The sequence below is a fragment of the Aethalodelphis obliquidens genome, unplaced genomic scaffold (assembly GCF_003676395.1).
Source record: "Aethalodelphis obliquidens isolate GAN/ISIS:26980383/991018 unplaced genomic scaffold, ASM367639v1 scaffold46, whole genome shotgun sequence".
Classification (NCBI taxonomy): Eukaryota; Metazoa; Chordata; class Mammalia; order Artiodactyla; family Delphinidae; genus Aethalodelphis; species Aethalodelphis obliquidens.
This window is the reverse complement of record NW_020837990.1, coordinates 3,159,156-3,179,205: the sequence shown is the minus strand read 5'-3', so window position 1 is coordinate 3,179,205 and position 20,050 is coordinate 3,159,156. Positions and strand designations below refer to the sequence as shown.

Below are 20,050 nucleotides of genomic sequence, written 5' to 3'. Positions count from 1 at the left end.
CTTGCAGAGATGCTGTACACATGAGTGTGAGAATTAGGAAGATTTCTAAATGAATTTAGGCAGTTATTAACAGCTATACAGCCTTAGCCCACGCACGCCTCTGGGCAGCTATGACGTTAGCCTCCTGGAGGCTCGGAGCTATACCTTTGTGAACTGTTTTTTCATTTTGTTTTGTTTTTTTTAACTGATCTAATTCAGTAAACCCTGTTAGAAGCCAGTGGATGGTACAAACGTTGTTTGAGCATCTGTTTTCTGAATGGACATTTTTATTTAGGAAAATAGTGTGTTGGAATTGAAAGAGTGGTAGGAATTCTCTAGTTCAGTCCTTTTGATTTCCGGATGAAACACCTGAGGTCCATAGAGGTCAGGGGGCTTATTCAAGGTGACACAGTTAGTTTGTGTCAGAAAAGGGAACTGGGACTGTGTTTCCCACGCCCTTCTTCTTGCATAATCCTCCCCTGTCAGTTTCACGAGCCCTGTCTTAGTTGATGGGCTCTGGGTACCAAACCCGTAGCTACTGACTGTCACAGGATGGAACAGTACACAGAGTGCCCCAGCCTGGAGGGGAGTGCGTGTGGGGGCCGGATGCTGACCCCGCCGCTGTGAGGGTTCGGTGAGGCCCTGTGGGCTCCCTGCCTGTACACGGGGGCAGGTCCAGTCCCGCTGTGCGTGTGCTTCTGGACGGGGCCTGCAGCATCACAAATGGGGGGTTTGACTCACTGGGACTCAAATAAGGAGAGTGGGGGAAATGATCCTAGCCTGGGTCTCAGAGCACTTCTCTGGGGGGGAGTGGTTACATAATTTTCCTTCACCTTTGTAAAAATACGGAGTTCCAGGAAATAGTCCTTGGGGTTTGCACTGTTTTCCCTTCATTCCTCCCATGTCCGCCTCTGCACTCAGAGGGTTAATGTGTGCAGCCAGTTTTGCTCTCGTCGGGAGGAATCGCCACGTGGTTATCTGTTTCTGATGTGTCCTCTCACCCACTCACTGGACACATGTTGGACCGTTAAACGGTGTCTGTCCCTCAGATTCTCTGTTCATGGTCCATTCACGCTGGTGCACCTGAGTCCACCTCAAGGTCTCAGGTCATCCCTACCTCAGATCCAGGTCCTCTTCGTGAGTCTCCAGACTGTTTCGTCATGAATATCTGCTCCCCAGTTCACCATCAACCTCTCTCACTGAGGCAGCCACCCCGGGCCCCCGGGCTTGGCTACTCCTGTTTTCCTAGAACCTTTACAATTCCATGTGAAAATTCTGTTTTGTTAGTATCCCCAGGGCCTGCAAAAGATGTTGTCCGTGTAGTTGCCCCTCCTGTCCTGGTCAGACTGCCCTGGTTCGTTTGTCTCCGGCCCCCACCCTTCTTGAGACAGCCCCAGCGGCCAGCATCCCGGGAGCTCTGCCCACAGGAAGTCACCAGCTTTTCTGTTCGGGGAGCTCAGCACTGATCTCTCTTTCCCTGAACTGAGCATCTCACATCGATCAGCACACTCGGCTTTCTCATTACTCCTGTTCTGAAACCACAGGCTCTGTCTCTGGAAGTCTGTTTCTTGAAAATATGGCTTTCTGGGCAGCCAGAGCATTGGTTCCCAACCTTCCTCCCGACATAGGAGGCATAGGAAATGATATTTGTAAATTGCACCAAGATGAATGGCCAAGGCCACTGTCGCCTAGAGGCAACTGGTGGCCAGAGCGTGAGGTGTCAGGATCTCAGCACACCTGTGCCCCATTTGCAGCGCACTACAGTCATCCCTGGGTATCCACAGGGTATCAGTTCCAGGACCCGCCATGGGTTCCAGAATCCACAGGTGCTCAAGTCCCATAGGCGGCCCTCCATATCCACGGATTCCGCATCCGCGGATTCCACATAGTAAACATAGTACCTATTGCACCGTTGGCCAAATCTGTGGATGCAAGACCTGAATATCCGGAGGGCCGGCTGTACTTGGGCACCATCCTCGAGGACTTTCCATCCCTGGCTAAAGTCTTCATGCGTGGATCATCAGCGATAATAGGGATATTGGGTGCATCTCTAACCCTAAGGAGCTTTGACCTCAGAGACAGAATTCCGGGCAAGCTTTTGTGCTCAGATCCTTGTCTGTGGTCTCACCTGCAGAAATGCACCAGTGCCGGATTGACGAATACAGCTGCAGCTCTGGCATGTGCATCCGCTCCTCCTGGGTGTGTGACGGGGACAACGACTGCAGGGACTGGTCTGACGAAGCCAACTGTACCGGTCAGTATTCCCTGGACTCCCTGAGAAGCACTTCCCTGCTCACGTGCTGGGTAGCATTGCAGCCCTACGTGATCGCAGAATCTAGGCTGTAAGAAATGGACCTTAGAAACCAGCGAGATCAGTGCTTCTCAAAGAGCTGATCTTTGATAAGCTTGTAACCAACTCTCTGCTTCCTCCATTGAGAAGGTCTTGCCATGAAAAAGTGTTCAACTGAACAGTCTCCTGAGTGATCGAGTTGATGTACATTTTGGCTCAAGCTTATTTCCTTAGGACCAGTAACAGAGTTTACAGACTGACCCCTGGTCTGGGGACCACACATTGAGTAACAGTGAACTAGTGCATGTTTTGGAATGCAGCATCAAGGGGTTCCCTAAACACTGAAAGCTTAAATTGTGCTTGCACCTGTGTTGGGTAAGATTTTATCGAAAGTAAATTTGGGAACAACATTAGAATATGAGAGGAAGGCTGGATGGGGTAAGGTAGAAGTAGTGTTGTAATTCTTCTGTTGGGTGTTAAGTTCACTCATGTTCACTGTTTTTTGTGAGTGAATGAATGAACGAGGGCCGTATGCATCATGGTGGACTCGGGGACAGCAAGGAGTTGGGGAAGTTGGAGGCAGGAAAACAAAGCCCACTTCTGATGAGTAAATTTTCTCTGCAACCTCCTCTAGAAATTGTCATTCCGTTCTACCCTAAATCCCTCCAGTGATGGAGGTAAAGATGTCTCCTTTAACCCTTTTGTGGCGAGGGGAGATCTGGTCATTCAGCCTTCATTTTGCCATCCACTGTGAATGGATCTTCAGTCTCGCGAATTAAATCCCTTAAGTCCCGTGTCTTAATCTCTCTTTCCCCCACGGTACCCCAGCAGTTCTTACACACCGCCCAGCATCCGGGAGCTCAAAGCATGCCTCCTAATTTGCAAAAGCAAATAAAAAGTAGATCTGTTATCATGTCCCACACTTACGTATCAGTGTTGTGCTTTGCTTTAGATTTGGTTTGTGAAGGGCAGAAATGATATTTTACTCCTTTATATTCTCCTAGTGCCCAGTTCAGAGAACCTCTGTTGATTGGGTAATTCTACACAACTGTAACTCTCCATTCATTTTACTTTAGACGTGACCTTACATGACTTTAAGGAGTAAACGGAGCTCGTCAAAGGCCAGGTACATCACACAGGCTGATCTGTGATGTTACCAGATTCCACCCCCTCGTAAACTCCCCCCCGCCCCCATATCTTTTCTGGCGCAGTCTCGGGGTCTGCGCCTCTGCTTCTGGAAGGACTGCAGGCGATTGCTTCTCTCCGTGTACAAGCCTGGCCTGCGGAAGGAGGGGTAACCAAGGTCCGCAAAGGAACTGCCATCAGCCCAGGAAGCATATGAGTGCTGTTCGGAAGCTTTGAGTTGGGCAGATAGTTGGTTAGTAAATTAGAGGGGTGGGGCTCCCCTGGTGGCGCAGTGGTTGAGAGTCCACCTGCCGATGCAGGGGACACGGGTTCGTGCCCCGGTCCGGGAAGATTCCACATGCCGCGGAGCGGCTGGGCCCGTGAGCCATGGCCGCTGAGCCTGCGCATCTGGAGCTTGTGCTCCGCAACGGGAGGGGCCACAACAGTGAGAGGCCCGCACACCACAAATAAATAAATAAATAAGTAAATTAGAGGGGCGCACCTGGGCATTTCCGTTTGTAAATTGCGGTATTGAAGGAGACTGAACATCTTGTTAGCACAAGCACGTTAGTCAAACGTGTGTTTTAGGTGCATGTGTCGATCCTCCACGAAGAATGAACAACTTCAGTTCTGTGGGTGGGCTTGTCGCAGACTCCTCGTTTTATCTCTGGTTTTCTCTGGCAGGGCTCCCTGGGGACGTGTAGAGTGCTTGCACCACAACTGCAGCCTTGTTCCAATGGCTGTGCTTCCAAACCTTTTCAAGATGATTCTCCTTGTCTGTCATCTCAGAATAGTCGGGGGTCAGGTGTGAGCTCATTTTGATGTGTGGCGGGTTACTTCATTTCCTGGCCTAGTAAATTAAGTCACCTGCAGAGCCAAAAAAAATGGGTCGACTGACGTCCTGTGGGCCTCAGCTCTCATGCATGGTCTGTGCCGGGCATTTTCTTGGCTCTTCCCCTCCCCCTGTTTTGCTTTCTATGGAATTGAGTTTCCTTTATCCCTCCCCCTCCATCCCTCTGCATTGATTTTGAACGTAAATGTTTCATTTCTGTTCTTTTAGCTGTTGCCCTAGACATCTTATGTGTATTCCTAATATCTTTCCCCTCCCCTCGACCTGCTTTGATTCCAGTCTCTGACCACAGTTTCAATACTGACATATTTCGTATATATTTAGTATTTTAAAACACGAAATACTTCGTATTTTAGTTTTACGTTTTAAAAATCCTAAAATTAGTCATCATTATTATTTTTTAGTAACCAAACTTATTTATAGGTACTTACCTGTCTACCGCTTCTGCTTCTTGTACCTAATGCTTCCTTTCTGTGCACATCCTTCAGTGTTTCTTGTAGCAGGAGTCTGTGAGTAGTAAACTTCAAGTTTTTGTTTATAGAAACATGTCTTTATTTTGATCTCAAAACTGAATTCAGATGGATCTGGGTTTCTGGATTTTCCCTAAGTATTTTGATGGAATCAGTCCCTTTTTTTCTGGCCTGTTTTGTATTGATTTAAATTCTCCTCTCAGATTATCTGTTCAAACAACAGTCTGACATTCTTTTCTCTCCAGTTGTCTCTACATTTTTTGCATTTTGTTTGTTTGTTATTCAGTTTCACCTACCTAGGTGTGGGAGTATTTTTATTTATCCTATTTGTTTTCCTTCTAAAATCTGAGGATTTACGTTTTTCATCAATTCTGGGAAATCACAGCCACTATCTTTTCAGCTGTATCTGTTTGCTACTTTGTCTACTCTTGTCTTCAGCAGCAACTATCATCCATTTGCTGGACTGTCTCATTCTGGTGTTCATGCCTCTGGTTTTCATATTTGCTGTCTCCTTATGACTCTGTGCTAGACTCTGAGTTACTTCCTCAGATTTCTCTTCCAGTTCAACAATTCTCTTTTCAGCTGGATCTGATCTACTGTTTCACACACCCACTGAGCTATTTTTATTTCCATGGCTATGTTTTTTTATATCTAGAGTTTCAATTTGGTTCTCTTTTATGTATATAATTTTTGGTGTACTATATGTGTGCTTTAAATTTATTTATTTATTTATGGCTGCATTGGGTCTTCTTTGCTGCGCCGGGCTTTCTCTAGTTGCGGCGAGTGGGGGCTACTCTTTGTTGTGGTGCGCAGGCTTCTCATAGCAGTGGCTTCTCTCTGTTGTGGAGCATGGGTTCTAGGCGTGTGGGCTTCAGTAGTTATGGCACACGGGCCCAGTAGTTGTGGCTGGTGGGTTCTAGAGCGCAGGCTCAGTAGTGGCGTAAGGGCTTAGTTGCTCCGCGGCATGTGGGATCTTCCCGGACCAGGGATCGAACCCACGTCCCCTGCATTGGCAGGTGGATTCTTAACCACTGCGCCCCCAGGGAAGTCCCTCTATTTGATTCTTTTTCAAATTCTGCCTTTTATTTTCCAGTGCGCTTTTCTTCATGCTTTATGTTATTTTTTTACATTATTAATCTTTCAAGTTGTGTTGATGTTAGCATTTCTTTTTCCTCATTCATTTCCTAGTAGTCCCGTGCTTTATAATAAGGCAGTGCTTCTGTTGTCACAGTAATTAATTCATCTCTTCTGCCCCACTTTTATTTGGCTCATGCTTTTGATCAGGTGTCACAACAGGTCTTGCTGAGTCAGGAGAGATCTGCCCAAGTCAGAGAATAGGTAGGAGGATAATGGCCTCTATTAGAAACCCTGGTATTCTAACTTCATGATCATTTGCCCCATTAGCCTTTCTGTTCTTAGAGTCACAATGAGTCCTGCTCTGCAAAGGATTCTTCATCTTCCCCAAATTCTTTACTCTGTATTAAAGTCCATCTCTTTCATCCTTGTAATTAAAAAATATTATCGATTGAGCATGTATCATTCATCAAACACTCAATGACAGAGAGCTAGTAAGTTACTCAGAAGACAAAAATTCAGAAAAAGAGAGTATGTTAAGCATTCCAGCCCTACCTGGCCACTTGAATGAAATGGTGCAAATTAATTAGTCTTTCTTGACTCAGCATCTGTGATGGAATCTGGAGATCTCAAACATGCCCCCAGAATTGTCATTTGGGAAATTCATTAACGCTCTGAAATTGTTTTCAACTGGAATTGAAATGCATAGGCTGAATAATAACAAGTACATCAGTATGGCAATGAGTTTAGGCGACAGTATCTTTTATGAAAGCCAGCAAGGCTTTGGTGAAGAACTTTTTGAAGGGCTGTCAGATTTGTAAAACCAATAAATCAGAAGTATTCCAGGCAATGGCTGTTACTGGGGCAAAGCTCATGTAACATGCATGATACACTTATTCCTCTTATCAGAGATAAGTATATTTTAAAAAGATTTTTAATGGATTCTGATTGCCAAAGGCTGTAAAATATTGAAACTTCCTGTAGACTTATTTGCATGCTACCGGATATAGCCTTGGTCTTTGAGGAGATAAGTCAACAGATGATGGACAACCGTTTGTTGTAAAGTGGTTTGAAAAATCAGGTGCTTTGTATTTCAGACTACTGCAAAAAAATAGCCTCAAAGGCAGTAGAAATTCTAGAGGGCATCGGAAGCCCATTTTCCCAACCCTTGAGTTACTATTACCAACCATCTCGATTGAATAAATAACTATGGTGTGCACTCAACAACCCACTTTTGTTTGTTTTACCTCCTTCTGTTGTTAGAACGTCCTGTCCACACAGTTAAACCAAGAGAGCCCGTCTGTCTTGGTTATATTATTTTATGCCAGTTGTAAACAAGGCCAGCCCTGGCTTTCAGCAACAGACAGACACAAACTGCTCCCTGTGTCAGAGGAAGAAAGGGAAATCTGATGCAGAAGGCGCTCAGTAGTGTTGGTTGGGGTTGAGGCAGATACTATGCATCTGAAATAGTCTTTGACCGAGGTTTTGGGACGTTTTCTAAACGACTTCCAGGTGGCCTCAGCCCATGTATGCAGATGAACCTGTTAATTTATAACAGTGGCTCTGTTTCACTTGCCTTTTTTTTTTTTCTTTTAATGACTGTAGAGAACACCCCGTATTATTGGCTGGTAGATGTCTCTCTCAACTGTCCAGAAAGTTAGATTTTGGATACATCTTTTATTCTCTTCAGACCTGAGGTTTTCCACATTTGAAATTGGGTGGTTTATTTAGAATTATAAAATCATGGCCTTTCAGAACTTACAGGGGTCCTTAGATATGAAAATAGATGATGAAATTGAGGCCTCCACACAGTGGGGACCAGCTTTAGAACCCAGTCCTCTGAGCACACACTGCCTGTCCTCATCCTGCAGAATCTGGATGAGTGAGAAGATAAAGTAGCCAGGTAGAGTGGAGAAAGCACAGGCTTTGGAAAAGCACAGGCTTAAAAGCACAGGCTTTTAAGAAGCTGTGGGCGAGCTTCTTAGCGTCCTAAGCCTGTTTCTCATCTGTAAAAGGCGGAATACTTCTTACCTCATAAGTTGTTGTGAAAGTGACTGATTTTTTTAACGTGTATATCTGTGCTTGTAACACTGATAAACTCAGAGCCTCAAGCTGTTGGCCATTCAGGAGGCTGCGTTCCACCTTAAGGGCAGCCCCAGGTCATACCTGTGATCTAGTACAAGCCTTCTCTCCACTTGGCCCCTGATGGTGATGGGAGCACGGAGGTGAGGGACGTCTTGACCATTTCTCTCTTCTCTTTCTCTGGCAGCCATCTATCACACCTGTGAGGCCTCCAACTTCCAGTGTCACAACGGGCACTGCATCCCCCAGCGGTGGGCGTGTGACGGTGACATGGATTGCCAAGACGGTTCTGATGAAGATCCAGTCAGCTGTGGTAAGTGCAGATGCTTTGGCCCCACCCAGAGCACTTCCCATGTCTGCTGTTCCGGAAAATAGACAACAGACAGGCCAGGAAATTGAATAGTGTCCCGCTGGGCCCGGGTGCCCGCTCTGACCACTAGTGAGCCCACAGTTTCTGTGTGGCAGTGCCGTGCAATGTGTAGGCCTGGGTTATGTAGTCTTAATCGGGCAAGCAGGTTGCCTCACTGCTTGTCCATAACAACTTTGAAGAAAAGAAATAGAAACCCACTAACCCACCCGGAGCACTAAATGCAGTCACATTACCAGTGTTCTGCCGGAAGTTAGCCAACAGTTACTATACAAATGGTATATTTTATGGCTAAGAGGTCTCCGTTATGGCCTCTTGGGAAAATGGCTTACCACTCGTTAAGGCAGAACTTGTTCAATATGATCTATTAAAAAAAGGATTCTGAGATAATCATTCGAAATTAACCACAAAATATCTGTCGTACAAACACAATACATAAAAGGCTTTTTCACACCAAACTTTTTAAAAAAATTCGTTTTATATTGGAGCATAGCTGATTTACAATATTGTGTTAGTTTCAGGTGTGCAGCAAAGTGATTCAGTTACACATACACATGTATCTATTCTTTTTCAGATTCTTTTCCCATATAGATTATTACAGTGTATTGAATAGAGTTCCCTGTGCTATACAGTAGGTCCTTGTTGATTATCTATTTTATATATAGTAGTGCGTACATGTTAATCCCAACCTCCTAATTTATCCCTCCCCCTAACCTTTCCCCTTTCACACCAAATAGTTTTAAAGCTCTCTCTCCTTATCCTCTTGCCGTGTGTCTGTGGGAAAGACTCCCTGTTTTGTCCTTATAGTCTCAATACTCTGCTCACACAATACTTCTGACACTTCTTGGCCACCAAATGTGTGTTTTCCATATCAAGCAATTCCCCGACACCAGCATGTCCTACAATTTAACTCAATCCTGACACTGTCTTCCTCAAGACAGTGTCACATCACACAGCCGCCACTTCAGATGCTAGTCACAAGTCCTATGTTGTCACATGTTCTTCTGATCAACCAGCTATAAATCTGGGTTCCTACCACCTCTTCTTTGGGTTTGATAATTTGCTAGAATGGCTCAGAGCACTCAGCGAAACAACAATTTTTCAGTTTATTGTAAAAAGTTATGATAAAGGAGAGAGGTGAACAGCCAGATGGAAGAGAGCCCAGAGCCCAGGGCAAGGTACGGGGAAGGCCATGGGCCTTCCACGCCCTTTCCAAGCCCCACCACCCTCCAAGCACCTCCGCGTGTTCAACAGCCTGGAAGCGGTCTGAACCGCCTACTTTTGGGATTTGGGGGTGGGGCTTCGTCACTTAGACGTGATCCATCATGAGCTCAGTCTCCAGATCTCTCCTCTTCCTGGAGTGGGGATGGGCTGGAAAGCTCCAGGCCTCTAGTCGTCGCATGGCTTTTCTGATGACCAGCCCCCCCCAGTCACCTCATTAGAACAAAAGACATTCCCGTCACTCAGGAAATTATAAGCGTTTTAGAAGCTTGATGCCAGTAACCGGGGGCAGAGACCAATATACATCTTTTCTGTTATTTCATACCATACGTCGCTAATTTTCATGGGGTTGTACCATTGTCTGCGTGCTGTTCTATATTCTGCTCCTTTCATGGCACAATATTAAACAAAGATGTTTCCATACGTCTGTATTTCTGTGGTTAGCATTTTCATGGCAGATGTCTTTTCTCTTTGTATTTTTGCTATAACGTAGTTTTACTTAGTCGCTCCCTGGTTGAGTAATTTCAGTTTCATACTGTCAATGCATAGTAAAACTGTTTGTGTCCTTGGAAATGAAGGCTTCATTTTCCTTTGAGGTACTTCCTGGGGTATGTCCCTCAACATGGAAGTGCTGGGTCAAAGGTTCTGTTCGATTTCCATGGTTCTCATTAAGCGTTTCCAGATTTTATTTCCGAGTGACTATACTGAAAGGCTCTCCATCAGTTATATATCGTATGTTTCCCCAAGCCTCCCTTGATTTAATCTTTTGAGTTGTTTTCACTAATTTAGTGAGTGGGCATTTGTCTTGTACAGTTTAAAATTTATACTTTTGAAAAACCTTTTTATGCTGAGTGACATTAACTATTTCCCCAACTCATGGTACTCCTTTACTGTTTCTGTTTGATGTCCTTTGAACAGTCTCCTAAGAATGATGACTTTTTACAGGATTAAAACACATTTTCTTGTCTTATCCCTGATCCTCCTGGGACCATTCCACCAAGAGTGGAATGGGTTTGCAACTGGCCTGCTGGAAGTGATTTTTAAGTCACATGTCTGGCGGTAGCTCTCTGTTCAGGAGAAGGGGTGACCTAGTGCTAAGAATTCTATGCTAAGTGCGAAACCTAAGATTCTTAACATTTCTAGGACAAACTTTCTCCAAAAGGGCTTTGGTTTACAATTCCCGAAGAATTAAGACAGTGAGTGATTTAAGAGTGTCCTACTTTTTTCCATCCACTTGAAGCTTTTCTTTTAATTTTCATTAAAAAAAAAAAATTTTTTTGAGTACGTAAGAAAAATCTGCTCGGTTCCCTCCCTTTGTTGTGTATCCTTTCAGAATATTTTTGTGCATATATGCAAATTTAAATATACTACATGTTCTTGTCCTGTTTTACACATGTAGTATGCCACGTACCTTGGTTTTCCACACAACTGTATATCTAGGACATGTTTTTACGTAGTGCTTCTTCAGTCTCTTTGTAACAGGCTAGTGTTCCTGGGTACAGTAATTACACAGTCCCCTATTGACGGATACGTAGGTGGTTTTTAATCTATTACAGACAGTGCTGCAATGAATAACCTTGTGCCTCCGTTATTTTTGACTCGTGTAGGTAGATTAGTTTTCTTAAGTGCTATTGCTGGGTCATCGTATGTATACGTCTGTAATACTGATAGCTCTCCGTACGGTGGACAAATTTATACTCGTCACCTCCCCAGCCCCCCGGCCAACCAATGATGTGAGTGCCTGCCTGTATCCTTATTCTGCTTCTTCTTGAATCACATTCCAGAGAAGAAGTGCAACGGATTCCGCTGCCCGAATGGCACCTGCATCCCGTCCAGCAAACACTGCGATGGTCTGCACGACTGCTCGGATGGCTTAGACGAACAGCACTGTGGTGAGTCCTCACCCTGCCTGGGGGGCGCCTTGTGGCTGTGAGTGAAGGGCACACATTGGACTAAATGCTTTCATTTCCTCAGTACCTGCCTGCAATTAGCTTGTAAATGCGGTGACCCCAAGTTCTCGACCAGGACTCAGAGGGATGGAGTTGGGGAGGTGCGGTTTGGGGGAAGGAGAGCAGGGGAGGGAGTCGTGGTGGGTGACTGTGGAATTAGGTCATGGTCCATGATCATCTTTGTTCAACTGCAGTATGTCCTGTGAATGGACCAATGGTTTGGAATTGGACACTTATTTCTCCTACTTCATTGGTTTTCCTAGTTGCTGACTATCACTTAGGTAACAGTTTTAGGCCCAGTGACCCTTTTTATGCCCAGTTTTTTTGGACCCGGAAAGGTTTTCTGGAGTCAGTGGTGCCCATCCTGGGGAAGAGCAGGCTGGAGACCCAGGGATGAGCCAGCGTGGCAGTTCGGGTCTGAAGGCTGCCTTCTCGCCATGTCTTCACGTGGCCGCCTCTGTGCCTGCACCTCTGTTGCCTCTTATATGGACACCACTTTTATTGATCCTTTTGATCAATTTATCAATTGATTTATCTCCCTTTACCTGGATTACTTCTGTAAAGTCCTATCTCCAAATACAGTCACACTGGGGATTAGGGCTTCAACATAATATAAGTTGGGGGCGGGGGAATTCCCTTGCGGTCCAGTGGTTAGGACTCCGTGCTTTCATAGCAACAGTTTGCCAAGCCCCATATTGGAGAGTCAGCATTTGATCGATACGTGGTTAAGATCATGGGCTTTGATGTCAGGCAGTTCTGGGATTCAGGTTCAGCTCCACCCTCATCCACTGTGTGCTCTTGGTGAAATAATTAACACTGCCACCCCCGTGCTTCATTTGGAAAACAGGAGAGTAAAACCTCTCATCATATTGTCCTGGGAGTTTAACGATGTACTAGAGCTCAGGGTTTGCTCAAAGCAAGCGCTCGGTGACTGTGCCTGTTACTCCCGTCTCCCAAATGCGCGTCTGGCCAGGGTGCATCCTCCCAGGGCCCACGAGGCCTCCAGCCCCGGGGGCTCACGGCCTCTTTCCCTTGCTGGACCCTTCCAGAGCCCCTCTGTACTCGCTTCATGGACTTCGTGTGTAAGAACCGCCAGCAGTGCCTGTTCCAGTCCATGGTGTGTGACGGCATCATCCAGTGCCGCGATGGCTCGGACGAGGATGCGGCGTTTGCGGGATGCTGTGAGTGGGGCGGGGGGAGGGGGGTCACTCGCGGGCACTGGAGAGACTAAGGGGCTCTGGGCTGCCTGGGGATGTGCCCCCGTCTAGTTTACAAGGTCTCGATTGAGGGCCCAGTCTTGCCTTTTCCGAGAAGGCTACCTTTGTTGCTTCGGAAACTTGCTTGTTAGTTGTACAGATAAACGGGAGGACAGAGGACGACCGAGACCTTGGCCCACGTGTCAACTTCACCCACAGGATTTCTTGCGCCCCCATCACTGAGTGGCCCCCGTTGCCTTGCTGCAGTGTCTTCACCGCACTCACTTCCACTTTGCACGCCGTACACTTATTTTGTGGGCCGCCTCCCCCAGCTGGAGTGTGTGTGCACGAGAGCAGGTCTTTGTCTCGTTCACTGCTACAGCCCTGTTCCCCAACACTGCCCTGCACGAATTACATTGGGCTGGCCAAAAAGTTCGTTCGGGTTTTCCCGCGATGTCACGGACGAACCCAAATGAACTTTTGGGCCAACTCAATAGTAGGTACTTGCGTCAGTCTGCTTGGGATGCCAAAACAGAGGACCACAGACTGGGGACCTTCAACAACAGAAAGGTGATCTCTCAGTTCTGGAGGCTGTACATCCAGGGTTAAGATGGCGGCAGGATTGGCTTCCTCTGAGGCCCCTCTCCTTGGCCTGTGGATGGCCGTCCTCTCCCTGTGTCTGCACATGGTCTTCCTGCTGCGCCTGTGTCCTCATTTACTCTTCTGATAAGGACACCAGTCCTGTTAGATTGGGGCTCTACCCTCATGACCTCGCTTTAACTTAATGACCCCTTTCAAGACCTTATCTCCAACTACAGTTGCATTCTGGGTTGCCGGGGCCAGGCCTTCCACTGACTCGCTTTCGAGGGATGCTTCAGCCGTGCAGTCTCTTGGTGGAGGACATTCGTTCTTTCCTCTCGTTTCCAAACAGCAAGTGTTACACTGAGCTCTTTGGTGTAGAAGCAATCTGGACTTTTCGGGTGTTCGTTCCTTCCCTAGCTCCAGGCCCCGAGTTCCACAAGGTGTGTGATGAGTTCAGTTTCCAGTGTCAGAACGGAGTGTGCATCAGTTTGATCTGGAAATGCGATGGGATGGATGACTGCGGTGATGACTCTGACGAAGCCAGCTGTGGTAAGGAGACCTGGGGTCTGCCTCCTCGCTTCCCTGATCTCCGGGTTGAAGGCTCCTGAAGTTAAGGAGGGGGCGCTCAGCCCACTCCGGCACCGGCTTTGCCATCTCCTTCCTCAGCCACAGTTCCTGCCAGTTCTTGAATCCGTGTGTAAGGAATTGAGTCTTAAAGTGAGAACCTACCCCCTAGCAGGGGTCAGGGAGTATTTATTCCGTTTTCTTTTCTTTCCCCAGTTAGGAAGTTCACGTTATATATAAGGAATATGATGGAGGAGTTATGATAAATATTTTGGAATGTGCTTCCCCCTCCCCTCTAAAGGTTACAGATGCCACAACGTAATAGAAATCACTGTCACCATCACGTTATCATCAGTAGTTAGGTCATTCCTTTGGTGCAGTGTCAAAATTAAAACTCGGGTATCATTAGCAAGACATAGAGGCATACGTCAGAGAATGTGAGATGGAATCCAGGAAGGTGGGCTTTTGTTTGTGGATATGCTCTTGTCTCCTGATGCGTCCAGGAAGCTGCCTTGTCCTTCTCTGGGAGGGCCTCGTGGGCTGCCTTGGGGCTTGGGTGAGGAGCCTGTGTGTCCTTGGAGCTCTGTGTCCACAGCGTGCAGGGCAGATGACTGACCATGCGGTTCACCCCCCAGAAAACCCCACGGAGGCCCCCAACTGCTCCCGCTACTTCCAGTTCCCGTGCGAGAATGGGCACTGCATCCCCAACAGGTGGAAATGCGACAGGGAGAACGACTGCGGGGACTGGTCTGATGAGAAGGACTGTGCAGGTGAGGGTCCGGGGCAGCCCCATCGCTGAGACATGCCAGCGTCCTCCCACCTGTTCACACAGAATCCAGCTCTGTCTCTTTGGTGGCTGGCTTAGGCAGTGACTTTTTTGGGAGGGGCGGGGGGTAACTGTCTCTCTGAGTTCTTTGCTCTTCCCCTCCCGCTGTGAAAGCAGCCCGGTTGATTTCTCCTGTTCTGAGGGTTATGCTTTCCAGGGCACAGTGAGGACTTTAGAGCTCAGAGCCTGGCTACCCCGAATGTGGCCTGCAGACCCACAGCTCCTTGATAGAACGGCAGCCTCTGACCCCACCCGAGGCCTCCCTCCTGACTCAGCGTTTGCGTTGTAACGAGCGCTCTGGGTGACGCATGGGCCGTGACACATTTATGTGTACGTGATACACGCCAGGGGAGCACTGGTGTGGGCGGTGTGCCCATCCCTTTCCTTCTCGGTGTTCTCGTCCCGGAGCCGGTCTCGGGAAGGTTGGCGTTAAGTTAAGCAGAACAGGGTTTATCCTCCACGGTAATTAATTCTCCCACCCACCCTGTGCATTCCGAGTCCTTCCACCAGCCTGCATGAGCCCCTGCGAAACTAACTCATCCAAATGTTAGCCCAAATCAAATCAAATAGGTAAGGTGAACCCACTCCAAAGCAGGGAAGAGAATACAGTCTGTTCTGACACCCCATCATAAATGATTTTTCACTGTTCGGAACCGTGCCTGACACCGGCCTCCCTGGGCTGGTGCAGCTAAATCTGGGACAGCCATGCTAGGTTTGGGACACATCTGGGTCTGAGATCAAGCTTCCTGTAACATTTTGGGTTTCCTTGCTTGGTGTTTTCCTCAGATTCACATATTCTTCCCTCCCCTACTCCCGGGCCCTCTACGTGTCTGCCCAATTACTACCGCTGCAGCAGTGGGGCCTGCGTGATGGACAGCTGGGTGTGTGACGGGTACCGAGATTGTGCAGACGGCTCGGATGAGGAAGGCTGCCCCTCGCCTGGTGAGTACGGCACCCGGCCCTGGCCCGTGGCACCTGCTTTAAGGAGAGGACCTCTGGGGCTACACCCTGGGCACAGCCTGGCTGAGGGCAGTATCCTGCCCTCTGGGACTCTGCTCTGTGGCCAGGCCCCTTCTCACCTCCAGAGCAGGGAGACCCCGGGGAACTGAGAAGTCATCTTCTATCACTGCCCTCTGATCCTCCTGCAGGGAAAGGCCAGCCGCCCTGCTTTCCTCCTTGGCTGTGGTTGGGTCTCCTTTGCTTCCTCTCCGCAGGAGGTTACCATGGGAATTATAGGGGAGGCGTCTGTGTGTATTAAACTCGGGGCGGCGCAGGGTACAGAACCCGAGTCTCTGGCTTGCTAGTTGGCGGCCATCCTATGAACAGAAGGGTAAGCACTGCCATCTAGTGGCTGAACACAGAGAGGCTCTGGAGGTCTGTGAGTGACCGTATTGCTGGAGGTCTTGGTGAACCGTGAGACCGCCGCCTAGGGCACACCCTTAACTGCAGGCAGAATTGTATCCTTTCCTAAACAGTTTTCCATTTCAAACTCAGTTATAATAAAATAATAGGTCCTTGCTTGCCATGGTTTACATAATTCTTTTCAGCAAACTTATAGGTCAGTAGTCTGATTTTCCTCCTTTAAGACTTGTTTTCATCCCATCTCTTCCCTGTTTAAAATCATCACTGGTTTCCACTTGTCCTTTTTGTCCAGAAGATAGACCCTAACCCCTGAGTCCTATTTTCAAGGCCCTGTTTGAGCTGATCTTTCCTTGCTTGCTATTACTTTTCACTTCTGCAAACTGCACTCTTCACCCACCCTGGACACACCTGCTTCTTCTCTGCCTAGATTCCTCCAGTAGGGTTTTTGCCCTTATCAGACCCGACCTCGTCCCCCTACTTTCCCTCTCTGTGAAACCCACTGTCGGTCAGGGCAGACAGAAACACAGGTTTCGTAGTTAAAGGAGACCTCAGTATGTTGTCAGTATTTCTCAAAGTACAGCATGAAGCCCACCTGTAATGGAATCACTTGGGGTGTTTATAAAATTATAGAATCAGGACTTCTGCCTGGAGCCCGGGAGCTCCCCGTGTGAATGGTAGGCTGACTATAGATTGAGGCTCCTCTTTCAGGCAGGTAGGGTTTTCTTCCCCTTCTCAAGACCCACCCCCACAGAGCGTTCATTGAGTTCTTTAGCTGATGTCCACCCCTTTTCCAGTGTCATTGAACTCTGCCCTGTTGTCCTTTTGGCACTGAACTATGAACAGCCACATGTTGCTTCTTGGTCATTGCATGTGTATAAATCTTTCCTTTCCATAGCAATTGTGCCAGACCTCGTGTTTTAGTCTGAATCTCCCACTCTGCCTACCACAATAATAGGCAGATAGCCAGTGCCCCGTAAATGCTTCTCAGATTAAAACAAATGAAAAAAACCCTTCTGTCTCTGCCCTTTTCCCCCAAGGCCCATCTCTCTGCAGTAACTTGATTGTCCCTCTCTCAAAATTGCCTGTTGGTTACTGAAACCGAGCAGGACGTTAACCAACTCTAGCAAATTCGGACTAATTCAGTGAGCAGATTCCTGTTTAGATGCTGCAGTCAGCTTTTTTGAATTCTTTTTTTATGTATGTTGCCCATGTAACGTTAAATTGGCATCTAGCTCTCAGATCTTATTTCTTCACTGGATATTTCTTCACTCTGAACTGGGTTCTCTGCCTCATGTCTCCCCCTTTGCGATTTATCTTCCAAGAAGCCTAATACATACTAATACGTAATTATATCCTCTCCCAGCCTGGACCCCCCTGATGGTGCCCTTACTGTCCAGGTGTGAGCGCCATGATGTGCCTTGGCCCAGTCCTCTGGCCTCATTTTTTCCCCCACTCTTCTCCACGCACTTTGTTTTAGCAGAGTGCTTCTGGGGGTTGGAGAGGCCCTTTGGAAATCCAGTTATCCAACTGTGGACTACACACAGTATCCCAAAGCTAATCATTGCTTTCTGTTGTTGTTTGCTGCCTCAGGTTATTGTATCTTTGGCTGGTGCCTCCTCCCTTTCAGCAGCCTCTTGGTGTAACTTTCCACAAGGTCACTGTATCAGGTGATTTCTCAGCTCCATTGTTTGCCTTGGAGATATCCCTTCTAAGAGGAGCTTGGCATCTCCTATCTTGGCTGACTGTTCTCCCAGCCTGCTGCCTGTCCTTACCCTGGGGCTTCACTGCCCTCCCTGGAATTCTCTTTGCCTTTCTCCTGATTTAGATTCCCCGTTTTCCTGGACCTTGTGTCTTGCTTTTTCTTAGTTTACTCCCTTGTTTTGCTGGAGCACACCCTCTGGTAGCTTTGTCAGGTGAATATGATGATATGGTGCCCGAGGACACGGTGATGATGGCCTTCATTCAAGGTGTTTATCTCTTGAGTTTCTCTGGTTTGTGCGGGTTGTCTGGGGCACAGGTATCTTCTGGGAGGTTGTTTCTCCATCCTTAGGACTCGCTTTACTTCTCTCACGTTGCAGCTCCTTTTTCTATATCCCAGGTCTTTCCTCTTGGTTTTTAGTTTAATCCCACATTTTGGTAGAGCACATTTTCCAGAAATTTCCTGAGAAAGAGTACATGGGAGGTATATTTGAGGCCTTGCTTGTCTGAAAGTGTTTTTCTTCCGTGTTCAGACCTGATTGGTTATTGGGCTGGGTTTGGAATTCTAGGCTGTAAAAAAAAAAAAAAAAAAAAAAAAAACATACATATATATATATCTCCTTCAGAAATTTGAAGACATTCGAATTTCTGACTTGGGAAAGCAGCTCTTGGAAAATCCAAAGCCATTTTGATTTGAATCTTTTATGTGTAATCTGTTTTTACTGTCTGGAAGCTTGTAGAATCTTCCTTTTGGTACCAGTGTTGAAATTTCACAGTGCTGTACTTTGCTGTGGGTCTCTTTCTGTCTAATGTGGTGGATGGCACTGATGTCCTCTTTTATTCTGGAAATTTACATATTTTAGTTTTGGAAAATTTTCTTGAAATATCCCTTAGTATTTTCTTCTCTCTTTTCTTTTTCTTCCTGGAACTCTCGTCAGTCATATGTTGAATCTCCTGATCTAGTCCGCTTACTTTTTTAAAACTTAAAAAAATTTTTCTGTAATCTTTTCTTTTTCTACTTTCTACAAGATTTACTCACCTCTGTCTTCAAAGTGTTCAACTGAGTTTGGGCCTGAGAGAGAGAAGGATGAGATCCCTGTGTCTCGTCAACCTGCCCTCTTTCACCAGAGCTCACGTTTCTGTTCAGGTCCCCGTCGTAATTCTGAAAGCACCGAGATCTCCAACACACCCAATAGGTCGCTATTGCTGGCCAGCCCCTCAGTACTAAAAAGTGAATTTTAAAAATCTTTTCTTCTAGCAAATGTCACTGCTGCCTCCACTCCCACCCAGCTCGGGCGATGTGACCGATTTGAGTTCGAGTGCCGACAACCGAAGAAGTGTATCCCCAGCTGGAGGCGCTGTGATGGCCTTCAGGATTGCCAGGACGGCCAGGACGAGGCCAACTGCCGTGAGTCATCAATGGGGCCGTCTCCCCCAGGGAAGACTTCTAGAGGCAGGATGTCTTGTGCTTCTGCTTTGTTTCTCATAATAATAATTCTGGTATTATCTCCATTTTAGATATAGGAAAGTTAAGCTTCAAAGAGGGTCACCTCGTCAGTAACAGACTGGGGCATTTATTCAGTACTTTTTTGTACAAAATTGTGATCTTTTCATCAAACCATGTTGAAAGTTCTTGTAGGGAGGAATACTCCAAAATAACACAGAGAAATTAAATGGGGATTAGTGTAAAATCCTGCACTTACATTAAAAAGAGTGAACAAAGTGGGCCTTTGGGACATTGAAATAACAGGGCAGATTGATCCAACACTTACCATAATAATAGTAGGAACATCTGAGCCAGATAAGTATAGTAAGAAGAACATTAAACATAATTAGCAAAGAAGAAATGAAATAGGGCCTTTCTCCTGGGTGGGATTAATTCATTAATGGGTATTCTTTAAATAAGTTTCTTTAGCCTGTTTCAAATCTGCCTTATACATAAGGATGTTGCTTGGTTAAGATCTTAAAAATCAAGGTGTACTCTATCTACAATTTTCCTCAATCCATTAATCGGATAACCCTATCAGCAAAGGAAATGGGATTAGTGTGACATGCCTCTTCTTAGAGAAGCTGGCCCCTGAAGGCCACTACATTCTGTTCTAAGTGCCCATTAATCATTTGTTTAATAATCAGTTTAAGAATTTTTGGAGATTAATGACAGCCTTATTCCCAGTTTCTAAAAACTATGTTCTCCCTTTTAAAATATTGAGACATGGGCTTCCCTGGTGGCGCAGTGGTTGAGAGTCCGCCTGCGGATGCAGGGGACACGGGTTCGTGCCCCGGTCTGGGAAGATCCCACATGCCGGGGAGCGGCTGGGCCCGTGAGCCATGGCCGCTGAGCCTGCGCGTCCGGAGCCTGTGCTCCGCAACGGGAGAGGCCACAACAGTGAGAGGCCCGCGTACCGCAAAATAAAT

At 46.9% G+C, this 20,050-nt stretch overlaps 1 protein-coding gene across 2 annotated transcripts in view; it reads left to right on the top strand.

The window, feature by feature from the left end:
- The window catches only part of SORL1 (sortilin related receptor 1), a 160,477-nt gene that overhangs the window by 106,003 nt on the left and 34,424 nt on the right, over positions 1 to 20,050 (top strand). For both annotated transcript variants that reach the window (XM_027081993.1, XM_027081994.1), the window contains 8 exons: positions 2,114 to 2,233; positions 8,058 to 8,183; positions 11,243 to 11,350; positions 12,457 to 12,588; positions 13,603 to 13,734; positions 14,385 to 14,519; positions 15,362 to 15,517; positions 18,894 to 19,043. In XM_027081993.1, coding sequence (XP_026937794.1) covers positions 2,114 to 2,233; positions 8,058 to 8,183; positions 11,243 to 11,350; positions 12,457 to 12,588; positions 13,603 to 13,734; positions 14,385 to 14,519; positions 15,362 to 15,517; positions 18,894 to 19,043 — 1,059 coding nt within the window. The remainder of the gene's footprint in view (positions 1 to 2,113; positions 2,234 to 8,057; positions 8,184 to 11,242; positions 11,351 to 12,456; positions 12,589 to 13,602; positions 13,735 to 14,384; positions 14,520 to 15,361; positions 15,518 to 18,893; positions 19,044 to 20,050) is intronic.